This window comes from Budorcas taxicolor, chromosome 2 (genome assembly GCF_023091745.1).
Source record: "Budorcas taxicolor isolate Tak-1 chromosome 2, Takin1.1, whole genome shotgun sequence".
NCBI classification, from domain to species: Eukaryota; Metazoa; Chordata; class Mammalia; order Artiodactyla; family Bovidae; genus Budorcas; species Budorcas taxicolor.
Window position 1 is genome coordinate 78,501,654 of NC_068911.1, and position 17,652 is coordinate 78,519,305.

The 17,652-nt window shown below is 34.9% G+C and overlaps 1 protein-coding gene across 1 annotated transcript in view; it reads left to right on the plus strand.

Annotated features, from left to right (window-relative positions):
* The window catches only part of IFIH1 (interferon induced with helicase C domain 1), a 59,667-nt gene that overhangs the window by 899 nt on the left and 41,116 nt on the right, over nucleotides 1-17,652 (plus strand). The window contains exons 2-3 of the mRNA XM_052635782.1: nucleotides 6,016-6,184; nucleotides 11,705-11,845. Of these exons, the coding sequence (XP_052491742.1) occupies nucleotides 6,016-6,184; nucleotides 11,705-11,845 (310 nt within the window). The remainder of the gene's footprint in view (nucleotides 1-6,015; nucleotides 6,185-11,704; nucleotides 11,846-17,652) is intronic.

Below are 17,652 nucleotides of genomic sequence, written 5' to 3' on the forward strand. Positions count from 1 at the left end.
TTTAGTTCCTGATGGTGTGAAATTTTATGTTGTATTATATGTAGTTGCATAGAACCGGGATCAGCAAACCATGACCCATGCTAAATCCAACCTGAAAGCTAAGAATGATGTTTAAATTTTAAATTTTTCAGTTCATAAAGAAAGTTTTATTGGAAACAACTATGCTCATTCATTTACATGCTGTGATTGCTTCTGCGCATTAAGAGCATTTGAACATAGAGCCATGTTCTAATATTTTTAGAATCCTAAAATATTCATTATCTGGGCTTTAAACAAAAATTTTTCCAATCTCTGGCCTGTATTATGCACTATGCCATTTAATTTTGGTCCAAATGGGGAAATTACGTAGTACATACACACACACACATACACGCACACACACACACACTCTTTTTTTTCTTTAACAGAAGTTTCAGCATTCTTTGGGAATCAAAAATTGGAGATAATTAATTGAAAAAATATGTAGCCAGTAGTAATTTTCCATTTTAATAGAAAAATAATGGATTTTTTAGGTGCCATTTTGACAGGAAGAATTTTACAGGGGATTACACTTAGCATTCTATTGTTCATTGTTTTTCAGTGAATAAGGAAGTACTGTGGCATATAGAAACTCTGTCCTATTTTCAGTGAATAAGGAAGTACTGTGGCATATAGAAACTCTGTCCTATTCAAATCTGACTTAAGAGTGTACAGTGAAGGTTTTATTTTGAAAGGCATGTAGACAAATAAACCCATTTTGGGAGGTCAAAGTCTAACATGCTATGATTTTTGACATTTTCTTTCTTTCTTTTTAGTTCATCAATTGTATCCTCATTACAAAGTTCTGGGCACAGGACTCCTATCAGCCTATGATGTGACTTGATCTTTAGTGACTAAAGCTAATGCTCCTTTGTCAACTTGACAGCCTTAGGGCCTGTCCAAAGACCTAAGTGTGTATCTAATTTTGATGACTGGTTTTCCCAACAAGTAAATAACTTTGCACTGTTGTCAGTAAGGTTTATGTAGTTTTGTGTATTGAGAACCAGCTAGAACGCATTATAGTAGTCCAGCTGGATATGACAAATGTGTACATCACTGTGGCAGAATCTTAATTTGGAAGACAGTATGCAGCCTTCAAGCCAGCTGGAGATGGAAGATGGCATTTCCAGCCACAGTAGCTGTTAGGAAGTCCAGAAGCAACAGAGTCCAGTAACACCACAAAGCTGTTTATGTTTGGTGGGTATGATGTCCCGATTGCCAGTGAAACAGCACTTCTCCTTATTTACTCTAAATACGTCTGCCTATCAGCATCACTTTTGTCTTGCCTGGATTGAATTTCCGCCAGCTAGATTTTATCCAAGTTCTTGATTCTGGCAAGCTTGGAGGCAGCTAGCAGGACTGCAAGGGATTTGACACAAAGAAGATATACAGTAAAAGGACATTTGTATACTGGTAGCAGTTAAGGCCAAAGCAACCCCATTTCTCCCTCATAGGGGAGAATGGAGGAGCAATATATGGAGGCTTTTCTAAGGAACAGTAGTGTCTATGTGAGATCCTGGCACATCATTCTTAAAGATACCATCTGTCACAAAAGGAAGCAATGGCGGACGATGGGAAGGAAACACTAGGTTTAGAAGAATCCATAGCATGTTGATATGGGTTCCTTGAGGAATGTTTATCTTATTACAGAAAAGTGTAATGAGGAAAGCATGGAAATTTGGAATGGCAAGACCTGGATTTTGACATCTCTGTTTCTTACCATCTCTATTTCTTTGGGCCAAATTATTTAAGTTTCCTGATCCTAAATGTACTATGAAAATGGATATAATAGTAATTTCTTCTCATTCACAGTGTTTTAGTGAACATGAGTGAGAAACAGTGTTTATGAAAAAGCTTTATTAATAAGAAAGAGCTGTTTGGATATGATGATGACTTCTATTATTTATTTGGTTATATTTCCTTGTGAATTTAAAGTTTCAAGGACTAAGGTAAATGCCTTATGTTGAAATTGAGATCTGCCTCCTAAGTTCCATGTATTAAACTATGAGCTGAGGAAGAAACTGTTTTTCATCAATGGATGAAACCAGGACCTAGTTAGAATTAAGTATGATATTGGTGCTTAATAAGTATTAATTGATTGGAGTAATTTCCAAGAAGTTGTCCAGAATATAAAATGAAAATGCTTGGTGTAATGAATTCCTTTGCCAGGCATCAGGGGGAGGGGAGGAAGAATGGTTGGATAATGAATATAAGATCTCCAAGTTTGCTTTTCTGACATCTTAAAATAGCATTTAACTAAGAAATTAAGACTTCTAAAAATAATTAGTTAATTTTTTGCTTTACCACATGACTTGTGGAATCTTAGTTTGCTAACCAAGGATTGAACCCAGGGCCCCAGAAATGCAAGTCTGAGTCCTATCCTAACCACTGGACCACCAGGGAATTCCCAAAATATTTTATTTTTGTTCTTTTCCTGTTTTCCAGTTGACATTTTCTACTTGGCCTGTATTTTAGTTTAGGATTTCCACCTCCACCACCCAATCCCTGTCCCTGTTACACAAGTGCTTCTAAAAGTGATCCTAGATTAGTTTTGTGACCAGCAGATACCCAAAGAAATTGATTTAATTGATTAATTATTCATTCATTCCCTTTGAAACTATGGAGTGGCATGTTGCACCAGACACCAAGCTAGTGCTGAAAAGAATGGAGAATAATACAGATACTGCCTGTGCTTTCACGGAGTTCATGATGCCGTGTTGATCCATGTTCATTCTTCTAACATGTAGGTAAAAAGTGTGTAGTATATGTGAGACACTACTGTAAATGCTGGAGACTCATTAATAAATACAAGAATGACTTTACAGAATGTTATAATAGAATGATCCCTAACAGTAAAGGGGTGCTCCTGTACTGACCTGCTTCTATTTAGGCTGCTAAGTGACATCTTAGTACATCCATGACTTAGATATCCATGAACTCTGGATCATATAAACATTTCCACAGTGCCTTAACAGCTTAGGTAAGCTGCATATCTCAGCCCTGTCCAGTTCAAAGCATTAAACATCTATAGTCCTGGAAGACTTTATATACCTTTCATTTATACAAAGAATCAGAGATAGCATCACCAGTCTAGCTAGAAACCCTCCAGTTCTATTTACATGAAGTTGAGTATTGGGGTCAGTCTCCTTCCAGCTCATTGTATTGCCACTTAAATTAAGATGGATAAGATTTTTTTTTAGCAATAAAAAGTACTAATAAGAAATTAGTTGTGTCTGTGTGACAATGCTTATTCATTCACGAAGACATTAACTTTTGGAGAGAACTTGTTCTTTAAAATCCTTTGTTTTTAATATGAGTTTGCTTCCTGAATTACTGGTACTGAGGGTTAGTTTTGCTATGTTAAAAAGTCACCATTACTTTTAAATAGATATCTGAGGTTATTCTGAAGGAGAAAACCATTTTTATTGAACTTTACAACTGTATTGGCTATCCAGGGTTTAAAAGAAATATCATTGGTTTCTCTACTAATGTATGTTAGAAAAAACTAGATCAAAGAATTCAGAATATGAAATCACTGAACTGTATTACCCACAAATTCATATTTATTTTCCACTCCATATATTAGTTAATAATATATCCATAGACATTTTTAATTTCATAGCCAAGAGAATACATTAAATGGGGAAGAAATATGAGTGGGAATCATTATATGTCCTGTTTCAGTCTCATCGAAATATTCACTTCCCAAGAATTTTAATAATCAAGTGTATGTATTGGGATCTTATATTTTTCTTATGTTTTAGGAGAACAGATTAATTTAAAAAAATTTTATGGTTGCTTTAAAGGAAATTGATATACTTTCTAGCATCCAAACTAGGAAGATTTCTTAAAAATTCGGAACCTTGATGATGCTGCTAAACTTGCACAGGTATTATATGTGGTTCCACATTCAAATAATAAAAATACTTGTAGGAAATAATTGCAAAATATTTCTCAAATTCCTGAACTGAGTAAGGACACAGCAAGCTTGACAAATACAAATCATTGTATACTCAAAGAAATAACTAATTAATAGTCAAAGAAAATTTAGTGAATATAATATTAGCTTTTTAAAATATAAGTATTATTACAGTGCTTCCCTTGTTCATTTTAGAGAAATGCTTCCTGATTACTTCTGTGGAATGAGTTCAAAGCTGATTAAAGGCTGAAATAATTAAAAATGGAAATAGTTGAGTTAAAAGAAGGTGCTCAAACCAGTCTCATTTAGGATCTTTAGTGACTACTGCTTAAATTAGTAGATAATAATAAAAATGTTACAAACACTTAAAGAGAAGGCAAATAATTTCCATTAGAAAGTTAATGAAATTAGAGAAAAGTAGGAAATGAGCGAGAATCTGCTTAGAAATGCTGTGAGGGAAACATTGCTTAAACTTTATTGTCATTTTAACCACTTTTTATCAAAAAATGAACTTAAAATTAGAGACAATTACCAGCTATAATTAGAGTTCAAGAAGGCAGCATTCAACTTCTGAAGCCAATTGCCTGGGATCAAATTCTACCTCTGCCGCTTACTAGCTTTATGGTGTTAGGGAGGTAATTGGACTTCTCTGAGCCCTGGATTTCAGATCTGTAAAATGGGTTAATGTCAGTATCTTCTTCAGAGTTGTTGGGTTGATATATGCAAAACCTTTATAATTAACTATTAGCTAATGAAATGAACATATCCATTGGGTAGAAATATGCAGTATAATTTTGTTCCAAGTAGCGTCTGCTGGTGAAACTAGCATCTTTATAAAGACAGATGATTTTCCCGGTTATCCATAATAATAATCAACACTGAATTTGTACCAAGCATTGTCCCAAAAATGCAAATTCCTGATATTAGATGATTATGGGAATGTTTATAGGACTAGAAGATATGCAAATTTGTAGGAAACAATCTAGTTGAAAGGTCGATATTATACTAGAAGACAGACAAATGATGAGAAGGACCTTTGAGAGTATGTAAGTCAGTATTTCTTACCTAAGCTGCTGGCTGGAATCAAGAGATGCTTTTGATAAAAATTTCTTGTTTCCCAACATGGACAAATGAGAATCTCTGGGGACAGATCTCAGACATCAGTATTTTCTAAAGTTCTCAGGTGATTCTAACTGCAACTAGGGCAGACAAACCCTGAAATTTCATTTCCATTGCTTAATTTTACACACATAGAAACTGAAGTCTGGAGAGGTGAAGTGGTTTGCCTAATGACATAGCAAGCTGATTGTGTTCTGCCTAATTTCTTTCTGGTCTAAATGTGATCATTTCTCCAAATGTTTGGGTCTATATTAAGAATTGGGGGGAGTCATTGTAATAATGATTACACAAATGATTCACATTTTAAAAGGTTTGCTAGATTAATCTATAAAAGAAATTAAGTGAAAGCTTAAGATAGGAATGCATGATATACAAATAATTCTTCCCTATTTTTAAAAAAAGATATATAGAAATACATTTCTTATAGTATTAAGTAAACACAAAAAATATTATAGTAATGATAAATAGCACAAATATTAAAGAATATAAAGCTGTGATAGTAATTACTTACTCCATAATTGTAAGAGTCAAGAAAGAGAGGTTGGATAACAAATGTTTGATTTCCTATTTATAGACTCCATGAGTTGAAAAGAAATAGCAAGCCCTAGATATACAGAAGGAAATTGATGCAAATAGACATAATGTAGGTAGAGATTAAAGACACCTTCTTTTGCACCCCTTATTCAGAAAGATAGAGGTAAAACATCTGTTTCCTGTGTCAGGTTTGAATATCTCAAAAGCTTTAAAAAATGGTGGACATTTAAAAGAGGATTGGCCCAGCAAATTTCCTCCCTCTAGAATCCAGAATTTCTGCAAGTGGCATTGATGTTTTCTTTAATGATGTTTTCTTTTAATATGAACCTTTATACATATGGTTCAATATTTCTAAATGCTAGTATCTGTTTAAATTTATTCGTAAGATGTTTGACTTCTTTAATTCTGCTTTTCTCTGAAAACAGGTTTCTGCTGCAGAAAATAATGGAAATGAAGCAGGGGTAAGAGAGCTACTGAAAAGGATTGTGCAGAAAGAAAACTGGTTTTCTACATTTCTAACTATTCTGAGGCAGACGGGAAATGATGAGCTTGCCCGGGAGTTAACAGGCACCAATTGCTGTGAAGACAATACAGGTATTGCTAATTCTGCAAAGGACAGCTTTGTGTGTTTTGCCTAGTGATTTAGAGTTTAATGAAGCCTATAGATACAGTGCCCAAAGAAAAGGATATTTAGAATCAGAATTTCAGATCTGTTTTCTTCTCCTTACAAATGAGGAAACTGCTGCCTGGGAAAAGATGACCCTCCCAAAGACCATAACACTCAACAAGCTGGGCTAGAATATTGGCCACTGACTCCTCATCCAACATGTTTTCCATTTTCCATCTTATTTTGGAAACAAAGGGATTGTCTGAGATTTTTATCAAGATAATTTTAACATTGCTTAGACAAATAAATTGGAAGAAAATATTTTAGTGGTTATTACAATTATGCTGCAAAGTCTTCAGGACATTTATATAATACTTTGAGGAATTTATTAAACATTTGATAAAAGGTCTATAATTGTTAATGTATCACAATATTATTTTCTTTGAGTTTTTGAAAGTGTTCAACTATAATAATACAAATAGCATAGCTCTTTCACATATGTTATTTGTGAAATAGTTATTTGTTACTAAATATAGTATTAACTGCCGCCTTATTTTTCTTTACAGAGTATGTATCCTATGTTTTAAAGAAGTATCAAATGAAAGACAAATTAAAATATAATTGGCAATGAATGGTTACCAATATATAGTAAATAGCTTAATTTTGTATAGTGTGTATACATACTATATGTATATATATATATACACAGATATATGTGTGCATATATATATAGCATGTATTTCTAACTACTGAGCAAAATTAAGCTATTTCATAAATAATACAACATAAAATCATAATATACTCTTTGTTCTTATGATTTGGTAATTATCTGTTTTTTCTTTTGTATAAGTAACTTAGAAAACTGTTTCTTATTCCATTAGAAAGTATGGTTTATGGAAACAGAGACTGCGTTATGTCTCATTTCCATATCTCCAGCACCTGGAACAGTATCTGGTATATTGTTGGTATTTGTTACACGTTGATTAAATGCTTGACTGGACAAAAGAAGTGAAGTAAGCTTGAAATGATTACAATCCATTTAAATTATATATAATTGTGTATAAATTATAACAACTATATATTGGTAACCATTCATTGCCAATTATATTTTAATTTGTCTGTCATTTGATACTTCTTTAAAACATAGGATACATACTCTGTAAAGAAAAATAAGGTGGCAGTTAATACTGTATTTACAAATAACATATGTGAAAGAGCTATGCTATTTATATTATTATAGTTGAACACTTTCAAAAACTCAAAGAAAATAATATTGTGATACATTAGCAATTATAGACCTTTTATCAAATGTTTAATAAATTCCTCAAAGTATTATATAAATGTCCTGAAGACTTTGCAGCATAATTGTAATAACCACTAAAATATTTTCTTCCAATTTGTCTAAGCAATGTTAAAATTATCTTGATAAAAATCTCAGACAATCCCTTTGTTTCCAAAATAAGATGGAGTGTGTGTATATGGAGAAGGCAGTGGCACCCCACTCCAGTACTCTTGCCTGGAAAATCCCATGGACGGAGGAGCCTGGTGGGCTGCAGTCCATGGGGTCGCGAGTTGGACACGACTGAGCGACTTCACTTTCACTTTTCACTTTCATACAGTGGAGAGGGAAATGGCAGCCCACTCCGGTGTTCTTGCCTGGAGAATCCCAGGGACGGGGGAGCCTGGTGGGCTGCCGTCTATGGGGTCGCACAGTCAGACACGACTGAAGTGACTTAGCAGTAGCAGTGTGTGTGTATATATATATATATAAAATAGTGTTTACATATTTGTGTGTATATATAGACAGACAAATATTTTTACTATGTGATATTAAAAAGCCCTATAAAGTTGATGTTAATAAACTTGTGTGTAAGTGAACCATGGGAAGTAAAGTGCCTTCCATATTTGTGGAAGGTCTTTTTGTTTCACCCCAAAACAAATGCTGTGTGGTGTCATAAGTTTAAAATAGCCACAAAGTGAAAAGCTCAAGAGGCTCCCTCTGCTCTCTGAAATCATTTAAGGGTTCGAGGGGATTCATTCAGCCAAAGACGGTCAATCCAACTTTCAAAAGCCGGGAGTAATTCCATGATTTGTCCACTAGCACTTTCCTTAGTTCCTACTGTCATTTGTCTCTATTTCCACAGCAAAGTTTAATTGTATAAGGAAAATTCCCTCTCAATAGGAAGCATCTTGATTTTGCTTTAGTACTCTGGAGGGAGCTCAATGGTACTACTTGCTTGCAATATCAAGATTATAGTTGTTGTGTTTTTTTTTGCATTTATTTATTATGGCCCAGCTATTATTTCTATAGCATAACTCTAATGCCAATCTGCTACTTCTAAAGGGACTTCAGGTCAAATTTACAAATGATGATGGGGCCAGATGTCTCCCTTATCCCTCAAGGATGAGCCAGACTCCATCACACCTTATGATGAGTTCCCTTTCAAGACCACATGGGATCATTTCCATCCATGACGACATTCTAGACTTGAACTTTGAAATGGCTACAGTCTCGATTTTTTTGTTTCCTGGGAAATTTTGGTCTCCGTGTGACAATGGATATTTGAAAGAGCAGCCTTGCAGATCACAAAAGACCTTGTTACATCCATCCTCCAAAGTAGATGGTAACTACCCATCTTACAGCTGTGTACTATTTTAGGAAAAAGGCTAGAAGATTGGCTCGGAAGTATCTTCCAGCTCTCATGACACAGACAATATGTCTGGCTGCATTGCTTTCTTTTTTTGTGGGCATGGTTGTTGGGGCAGAGCAACAAGTTACATATAACATATTTCTTTCTAAGATATTTTGGTGCCTTTTAGAAGTCTAATTCGACTTTTCAAATTCCAATTCTTTGAACAATAGCAACCCTAGATGAAGAATACACGTGAAATAGCTATGTAATAATGCACCTATCACATACATCTATCTAATACTCACGAAACTTCCTCTTTACTTTCCTTATTATATGCCATGACTATGACTGTCTTTAAGTGTCTATTTCAGAATGGCTTAGGGACTAGTTTATCCAAATGCCTCCTGCCTGTGGACTTACATTGGCTGGTGAAGGTCAAGCACTTTATAAAAGGAATAAAGGCCCTTCTGAAAAGAAAAAAATATGGCACTAATTAATTGTCTTTCATTCTTTTCACTCTCCCTGGTGTCCTGACAGGATCCTCTTAAATTTGGGGCTTTCCTTCTTTCAACCAAAGTGGATGATGATAGATGTTGCCCCAGATATGTGGGCTCTTAAAAGGCAGGGAGCAGGGTTAGGGTTTCTAAGCGTCTTTTTTTTTAAGTTTTTAAATGAATTAATTTATTTTCGGCTGCACTGGGTCTTTGTTGCTGTGCCTGGGGGCTTCTCATTGCAGTGGCTTCTTTTGTTGCAGAGCGCGGGCTCCAGGGTTCCTGGGCTCAGTAGTTGCAGTATGCAGCCTCGATTGCCCAGTAGCACATGGAATCTTCCTGGCTCCTGCTCAGTCGCTATGTGTCTGACTCTTTTTGACCTCATGGACTGTAGCCTGCCAGGTTCCTCTTTCCATTGGGTTTTCCAGGCAAGAATACTGGAGTGAGCTGCCAGTTCCTTCTCCAGGGGATCTTTCTGACCCAGAGATCAAATCCACGTCCCCTGCATTAGCAGGCGGGTTCTTAACCACTTAACCAGGCAAGTCCTCTATGCTTCTTTCAAAAGTTGGATAGAAGTTACAATCTCCATCTGGGATTCAGCATTCTTATATTCTCACTACCCCTACCAGCAGTCAGGGTACTCCTGATAAACTCACTCTAAACAAGTAGGGCTTACTTCTCATGTCCTCAGAAAATCCAATCAGGGGTTCAGGAATTTAACTATTGTTTGCTGATCTGTACATCTTATTAGGGGATTCTAATCATTTTTTAGCCAGTCTTGATGCCCAGAACAAAGTTAGCTGTGATTATTCATGTGGTAGGAGCTGCTGTGGGCAGAATCGTGCCCTCCTCAACCCATAAATTCAGAGGTTGAAGCCCCAACCACCTCTGTGACTGTACCTGGTGATATGTCTTTAGGAGGTAATCGAGGTTAAATGAGATCATCAGAGCAGACCCAGTCTGATGGGCCCAAGGCCTTAGAAGAAGAAGAAAAATGAGGTCTCTGTCTCTTTTTCCCCACCATGCGAGGACACTGTGAAGATGTCACGCTCAGCAATCTCAGAAATAAACTCTCATCAGAGACCAAACGCTGGCACATTGACCATAGACTTCGAATTTCCAGAAATATGATAAAATACTTTTTTTTACTTTAGCCGCTCGGTCTACGGTGCTTTGTCAAGCTGGCCTGCACCGATTAACACAGGAGACTGGGGTCTGGAGCCTGACACTTACTGAATCGTGGCTCCTTCAAGTCTCTGGATCTGTGACTTTCACCAGGTACCTGCCCATTCTATGCCTCAATTTACTCCTCTATGAAATAGGGATAATAATATGACTTACCATCAGGATTATTTTTAGGATTAAATGATTTAACATTAGTAAAGCACAAAATAAATTGCCTATTATTATTATAAACCCCAAATATGCTTAATATATACTGATGAATATTATCAAATCATCTTGTCTAAAGACAAACTCCAAAGTCAGAACAGTTGTCTTCAGGAAATTCTCCATACACAGCACGTATTTTCTCCTTATTCTTTAAGACAGGTTAATCAAAAATGATACTTTAGGACATTTTCTTTATGGCAGCAGTCTCTGACAGATTGTACTTAAGAAGGGCAAAACTCTTGTTTTTCTTCATAACCCACAAAAGCATTTAAGAAAACACTCAGTGCGTGTTGGCTGAAGGGAAAAAAGGCCAGATGAAAGAAATACAGGGAAAGAGAAAAGAATGATCAGAATATTTTATTAAATTTCTAAAAAATCTCCAGAAATTCAAAATACATAAATGTAGGCTGACATTAAAGCATATGTACATCTCATGTAGAATGCACAGTGAGAGAAAAAAATGGCAAGATCACAAGTTAAAGAAAAACTACCACCAAATTTGCATTTTCACTAATGCAGTCTTATGTGTGACTGTGTATCACTGAAATAAGTGGCTAAAGGTGATGGTCAGATAGGAAATCATCACACTTATGATTAGCATAATACTTAATATTATATTGGCTTTTTAGATAAAATTTAGTCATCACAAAAGAATTACCCAATGTGTTCATATTAAAAATAAAAATACTGTCAGAACGTAAAAACATATTCCAAACCTTTCAAAATGTCAAACCATTGAAGTGTATTTAGGCATATCTTTACTAGAGACCCCACTTGGTTTTCAAAATAAAAATAGCAGCTCTTTATATTGTATAAAAACTTGCATTTCATTGCAATTTGCATTCTGTTTAGAATTTCAAAGTATGTAAGTATATTCAGGTTAATCTCTATTAGGAACCCCTATTTGTTTTCAAAACACAATGACAGTTATGTACACTGTATAAAAGCTTGCATGGCACTATTGTTTACTTTTTGATACTTTTGTTCACAGAGTCTGAGAATTTATCACAAGAAGATGGTCTCGAAGTCAAAGAGCCACTCCTTTTAGCCACGGATCAGCCAAATCTGGAGGTCTGGGACATAGAGAATAGTTCATTGGAATCGTCTCTTGCAGATTCTTCTATAGTTTCAGGTACTTGGTGCACACACATACTTTACATGCACTAATTAATGATTTCTGGAAAAATCAATTTTTGCATTGATAACATTAGGGTCTATTAAACAGAAGGAGGAAATTTGGGCTTTGGGGTTTTGTATTTGTATTCAGATAATATTTCTGGAGGAGATTAAATGAAAATTATTGCTCTTTGTGGCTAAAAATCTTTTAAAGCTAATGCAATATTAATATGTTATGAATATGAACACACTCAGTTCTAATTTTATTTTATAAACATGTCCATGGTTCTTGTCATATGGTAAATATCATAAGTGCATCCCATGATTTTCAAAGTACTTTCAAATACATGAATCAGTTTGACTCATCCAAATTTCTGAGAATTAAATGAAGGTATTACCTTTTCCCTTTTCTATAGATCAGGGTGTCACAGAAAGGTTAGGCTGGATTGTAGAAACCAAAACCAAGATTGTAGAAAGGAAGATGAATGGGTGCTAAACAAGAGTTTGCTTGAATTTCAGTAACTAATTGGTGTGGGTACTAGAAACCACCATATCCACCTCTTTTGATATGAAACAGGCTTGAAGAATGAAATAAATTTAACCATTTTCCCTCCCTAGTTTTCTCATAATAGGAGAAGCCTTCTCTCCTTCCGCTCTGCCCCGCCAAATGGCCACATTCATTTTTCACTAGAAATAGTTGCTGGAAGTCTGTGATATACTAGTAAATGCTTACCAAGGGGCCCTGTAGGGAAAAGAAAAAGCCTTGATGTTTAGGATATGCCATCTTCACGGTGTAAATATTTGCACCATGGCTACTTTCAAGCGTCCACATAATGTCACAGAACACTAAGTTGGGAATAGATGTGCAGTACATTATTTGCCGTTTATTACATGGAGACGATAGACTTAAATAGCCTCAGCATCACTGATGATTGTAAAACCTACAAAAATGATTAGAAAATGATGAGTTTTAAGTATTCATTACCTTTGTTTTAATATAATTTAGTTAGTGAGTCCATATCATTTAATTTGTAAAGATGCTTGTGCTTAACATTAATAAAATTCCACAAAATTCCAGAACATTTAACAGTTGTTCCTGTGGGCCCGTATAAGCTGACTCTATCACACTACTGCAAAATACGCTGTTTGCAAATCAGAAAAGTAATATAGCTGGTGTTTTAGGAAATTTGGAAAACAGAAAACAAAGGAAAAAACTACTCCCCCTTTCCCAATAAAATACATTGCTCTTCATATTTGGGTATTTGTTCTCATTTGTTTACATACCTGGATGTCTATATACAATGGCATTTCTCCTGTATTTATTAAATATTCTTCTACAGCATGATTTTTAACAATTGAATAACAATTCCATCTATTAGATGCTTTTTAGTTAATAAACCACCTTTTGAACATTAAGGATGTTTCCAAATTTCTACATCATGAATAATGCTGTAATAACTCTCTTTGTCTTTATATCTGAGTTTAATTCTTTTTAAATTTATGTTTTATTTTTTAAAATTTACTTTATTGAAGTATAATTGATTTACAGTGTTGTCTTAATATCTGCTTACAGCAAAGTAATTCCCTTATATATGTATATGCATTCTTTTTCATATTCTTTTCCTTTATGGTTTGTTTATTACAGGGTATTGACTATAGTTCTTTGTTCTGTACAGTGGGGCCTTGTTCATCCATTCTCTATGTAATAATTTGTGTCTGCTAACCCCAAGCTCTCAATTCATCTGTCTCCCCACTCAGTTTAATTCTTACAGACATATTACATAATTGAAATTTCTGGATCAAATGATTTCTATAGTTTTAAAGCACTTGCTATTTAATGCCATATTTTACTCCAGGAAATTATACCAAACAATATAGGGGAATTCTTACTGTCCTGAAGTCTCTTGTACAAGAGTGGGCAATGCTGTTTTTAAACTTCACCGATTTGCTATGTTACTACCTGAATTTGAGTTTTTAATTTCCAGTGAAAAACGTATTTACAAGTTCATTCTTTTTGTTGTTGTTGCTAATTGCCTATTTTTCTTTTAGGGCATTTATATTCTTCTTGCTGGTTTAGGTGAATTAGCTAAATATATAGGGTAGCAATACTTTGTCATAAACAGTACCAAGATCTTTTATAGCTTGCCTGCAATTTAGCCTTGTTTATTTAAGGTGTTGGGTTTTTTTAGTGGGATACTTCAGAAGCATTAATGTGCTTATGAGTCACCTAGGGGAGGGGGTCTTATTAAAATGCAGACTTTGATTCATAGGTTCTGTGTGGAGCCAGAGATTCTGTCCTATTCGTCCCAGGTGATGCTGCTACAGCTGGTCTTGGACCACAATTTAATGTACAGAATAGCAAGCCTGAATTCTAGAGGATCATTTTTTTTTTTCATTTCAGCAGCTGAACTTTCTTTCAGAAATCATGGTTGTATAGGAATGCCAAAATTACTACCTGAATGTGGATTTTTCACGTTTTAATAAACTTCCTTGTTAGGCTACCTGACATCTCTGTGGGTTACTGGCTATTTTCTAAATTCACACTAGAAAGAATTAAACCCAGGTCTGAGGCTGGTAGTCTATCTTCATCGCAAATGAAGGGTTTTCATCAAACTTGCCAGCCTAATGCATCTTGTCAGCCGGCAGTATCTGTGGAACATTCAGAGTCTCAGCAAGGACAAAATTAAATGCAAAACTTTTTTTTTTAATCTGTTTTCTGGGACTTCCCTGATGATCCAGTGGTTAGGACTAGAAGAGTCCACTTCAGCGGGGTGTGAGTTCAGTCCCTAGTCAGGGAACAAGGATTCCACAGCCATGCATGGTGCAGCCTTAAAAAAAAAAAAATCTGTTTTCTTACTATTTAATATAAAACATAAATTTGCATCATGTGAAAAAATCTGGATTTTACAGTAATGGTCTTGAGGGACAGGAAAGGGTTTGTTTTCTTTCTTGGGGTCCCCTCCCTCCCTTTCTTTCACTTCTTCCATGTAACAAATCTTTATTAAACTCCTATGGTGTGCCAGGCATGCACTGTTCAGTTCAGCACTGTAAATATTGTGATGGAACAAAATAGAAGTGGCTTCTGCCCCAGTGGAGCTTTCAATGATGGGCATGTCAGCCAAGCAGTAGTCACTCTGTAACTGCACAAAGTGCTGTGGAAGAAAAGTACAGACTGTTAAGATGTATACTAGTCTGAGGACATGTATAACAAACTGTACCATAATCTGAGGACTCCATCAGCTTCAGACTTCAACAGCTACTAGGCTGTGAGGTTCTTGTGCTGTCTGAACTTCTTGTGTGGACTTGGGAACAGGTTCATCCAATCCATTCTGGCCCTTCCCAGAACAGTAAGAATGGGTAACCGAGCTACGAAAATATAATGCCTTCTGCTTCAGGCCTTGACACTGCTCCTGATAGATGTAGATCATCCCAGTTATTTGTTGCTTTTGTTGTTGTTCTTCAGAACTAAGAATTACTGATGTAAATGACTTTTAAAGAATCATTACCCCCAAAGAAGTTATTGGAATGCTTTTGACAGAAGTTTTTGTTGCAAAATTAACTGTAGAAGGATTTTGCCTACGTTGTTATTCTTTGGCAAGCTTAACAATCAGGATAAATATGAAACTATTCAATATTGAAAATATTCAATAATACCAATTTACATAATTTTGTGCATTTACTGATATTGATAATGTATGATCTTTAGTTTGAATTTCAGTACATCAGGTTAAGATTTCAAGTACAGTTACCAAGGTAGCATTGAAAGAAACTTATTACTTAAGCTACACACATTCTATAAATATGAAATTTCATATGCAGAAAGAAAAAAATGTGGTTTGAATTATTTCTAATTTTAAATTAGACTTCTCTAAGTTTTATTTCCAAATCAATTTCCAAAATATTTTTTTCAGTGCCCAATAGTCTTTGTGGATACAAATGATAAATATTTATAGTTTCAAGGCAAAGATTCTTTATATATTGTTTTTAACCTTTTTTACTCCTTAAACTCCTGTCAGGTAAGACACACTAGCATTAGTAACAGTAGCCCACCGTGAAACTAATTTTAATCACATCTGTCCTTCAACCTGGGGGTGATAGATCAGAATTCCCTATTGGGCAGTCCTGGACAGTCATTTTTGTCATGCCTCTGCATCGGGGGTTGGCATTTCTTCTTCCTTTCTCCTTTCAACTGCTTCCCTTTAAAAAGTGGTTAATAATTAAGATAGACCCACACTAATGCAATAATCTATTTTTTTCCCACACTAATACAATAATTTCTAAAGGATATTTGAATAGTTCTCAGACTATTCATAGAATTTTCATGCTGGATGTAATAATTCTGCCTTCTGTAGTCACTGGTCATTTTCTAACAAGAAACTATTGGAAAACTTTGATGTTTCTCTGGACCACATGTCCCTAGAAAATATCAGAGGGACACAAAGCCCACATTCATTTTCTTCTATTAAAAATAATTTAACTATAAAAATATAGTTATCTGATATATGTTAATTTTATAGGCTTATGGTAAAATTGGTTATGCAATCATTTTTAATTTCTACTGTTAACTTTGTTAAAAGGAAATAAGTAGTTATTTTACTTATTTAAAAGTTGACCTTTTTAATACACTATTTTATAAATTAGTGCCCTATAATTATATAAAAACAAAGCAAATGAGATTTAAAACTAAATAATAAAATTTATTGTGTTTGGGATGAACTTACATTTATGCAGAGTTCCACAGATAATCCCCCAAACTTCTTTTACCATTCTTTGCTGGATTTCCGTTATGAAACTAGGAAATGCAAATTCCACAGATTGGACAGCAGAGGGCGCTTTGACATTTAGAAAGAGAGTAGAATGTCACTGTTCCCGGGTGAACGATTATAATGTAACAGGATGAGTGTGCCATGTGTGAATACATAGTGCGCATGACTGTGAGTGCATGTGTATATTTTGATTTATATATTCGTTCACGTGAAGATTTTAAAATTCCACCCCAGCTAATGAGCTTACCAACCTGCTTGTTTTCAGACTTTAATACCTTCTTTTTCATATTCCCCCATATGTTCCACTCCTTAGGTTTATCCGGTGACATTATGCTTTGGAATATATTGTGGATATATTTTGCATAGATCATGTTCTGTAGGAGGGGTTTAAAAATTGACCTTTATAAAACAGCCTCCTTCTTTCTGGCCCAATCTGTTAGGGCATTCTTTTTGTTGTTGTTTTGTTTTGCCTTTTTATAGACCAAAGTCCAATCTTAGACTTGGTCTATAGTAATCTCTGTAAAAATGCCACAAAATTTATCCTTGCACTTGCGGACCAGAATAATGTTCTTTAGTACTAACCTCTAGAAATTTAGAGATTTTTAGAATCTCTAGAAATACATACCACATAGCACTTGAGAGCTTAGTGGGAAAGATAATTGATACAGCAGTCTTCAATAATACTGTGAGAGATCACCCATATTATTATAGGATTGCTCTGAATTTAGATAGCTCTCCTTTACATCTCTATCTCTTCTAAATTTAGTTATATTAATTATTGGGAACTAGAAATACTAGTACAGAAATCCAAGAGGCAAATATTATTTTGACTTGAGAAAGAGAGAGAGAGTTTGTTACAACTGCTGTTTTGTGTTTGTTAAAAGAAAATCTAGGATTGTATTTTGTTTGAAACCCACCGAGAGACATCTAGGTTAGTTATACGACCCCCAATTGCATAACAGTTCTAGGAGGATTACTGTTCATATCTCAGGAGTGAGAATATCAGTATTTTGATGGAAAGAAACCTCTCTGCTGTGCAGCTAATACGTGTTGGATT